We start from the raw sequence: 1,781 nt of genomic DNA on the forward strand, positions 1-1,781 counted from the left end.
AACTGTGCCATTATGGTACAAAAGCAGTCAAAGAGTCAAAGACAATATGGAAGTGAATGTGGTAGTTGTGTTTAAGCAATCTAGAGCAAAAATGTACCCCTGAGCTCTCAAAAGAGCATTATGTCATAAAATCTGAGTGAGCCTGAGCCCTGAATCTCAGCTTTCTGCCGCATCATGTGATCACTCCCTCTCATTACAAATATTTAGAGCAATTAAAAAGAAGTCACACAGTTATACTTTTAAGATTACAATGTTTAATGTTTACCAAGTTAAATTTCTACCAACTAGCAGGATAACAGATGAGTTTCTGGGACTCAGCCACATGGAAGGGAATGTTTACTGTTCTATCCCAACTACACCACAAGCCAGACAACTTCCGGCATTTCCCACTTCTGTATTTTCTTCATTTCCACCTTTGCCCAAGTCATCTGGTTTTTCATGGACTACCATTGTGCGGCCAATGATGGCACGCTCTCCTGAGAGTGAGATCAAAGAATCTTCAACGGACACATTGACCATACCATCTATGTCAGCAGTCACATTGTCCAGGTCTCTGACATTCCTTTCTTCATCCGTTGACCCACCATGTTGTTTGGACTGAGGATTAAAGTGAGAACCTGCATTTGTACAGCCTTCTGCATTATCTCTCAACTGATGTACATGGAATCTGTGCTGCCCTTCAGCCAATCCTATAATGTGTCCCGATACTAAAACTTTATTTGCCTTCTGCTTGAAGTGGATGGTGCCCTTCACTGGACCATTGTCCTTCGGCATGCACACGGCCTTCATTGCCATAACTCACTAGAGGAGTGCGACAGTCTGACCCCAAGCATTGCTAAGTAGTTGTGACAATGTCGCAGGAGATCCTGGCACGGGATCATTCCTTCTCATACATGCTTTGGTCATTGTTTTGCCGTGAGGTCCTCACCAGAGTTGAGCACCATGCTCTTCAATCTTCAGAACTCTGAACTAAATCTTTTTTCTTTAAAAGTAGCCTGCTGCAGGTATTTCCTTATAGTGATAAAAATGTACTAACAACAGCTACTGAGAAAAATGCTTTAGATAACCTCCAGACCTACCTAAGGTGAACTGTTGTTTTCTCCTTTGTTCTTCATTTTTGCTCTAGATTGCTTAAAACTATGTTGGTTAAGTGATACAAGTTTAGGATTTGTTTTAAATAAAACAAATAGATAAACTATTTGTTTTATCATTACTGGCCCTCTTTATAATGATAATAATAATGTTCACCTAAATGAAAGATTATTTTTTACCATATTAGGTTTTTTCCACTACTGTTTACCTCAGATGGCATTTTCCCATCCATTTATTTTCAATCTTTTTGTGTAATTATTTCTTTTCTAGTCAGACAACAGGTGTCATTCTGTAAATGAATTATACTTTCCACAACGAACAATAGAACTTTGCAATGATAGAATAGTTTCTTGTAAAATGAAATTTTTATAGAGATAGACTGTAGATTCACACACAGATATAAGACATAAAAGAGAGAGATTTTGTGTACGCTTTGCTCAGTTTCTCCTAATGGTAACATTTATAAAACTATGGTCCAATATCAACTAGGATATGCATATTGACACAACCCACTGATTTCATCATTGTTACTTGTGTGTGTGTGTTCGCGCGCACGCATAGTTCTACACAATGTTATCATACATGGACTTTGTGTGTGTCGACTACTATATTCATGACACAGAACAGGAACAGTTCCATCACCAAAGATTCTTAATGTTGCTATTTTATAATCACATCTACCTCCCTCC

General features: G+C 38.3%; 1 protein-coding gene across 1 annotated transcript; it reads right to left on the bottom strand.

Moving 5' to 3' along the window:
* Positions 1-235: 235 nt before the first annotated feature.
* Positions 236-1,056, bottom strand: LOC107149756 (superoxide dismutase [Cu-Zn]-like). Its single transcript, XM_048807064.1, has one exon. The coding sequence runs from the start codon at positions 793-795 to the stop codon at positions 337-339; it is 459 nt and encodes a 152-aa protein (XP_048663021.1). The 5' UTR covers positions 796-1,056; the 3' UTR covers positions 236-336.
* Between the last annotated feature and the right edge of the window lie 725 nt (positions 1,057-1,781).

This window comes from Marmota marmota, unplaced genomic scaffold (assembly GCF_001458135.2).
Source record: "Marmota marmota marmota unplaced genomic scaffold, marMar, whole genome shotgun sequence".
NCBI lineage: Eukaryota > Metazoa > Chordata > Mammalia > Rodentia > Sciuridae > Marmota > Marmota marmota.

Bases quoted from the DNA above. Each gene is read 5' to 3' on its own strand.
- LOC107149756 (XM_048807064.1), bottom strand. From the start codon at position 795: ATGGCAATGAAGGCCGTGTGCATGCCGAAGGACAATGGTCCAGTGAAG.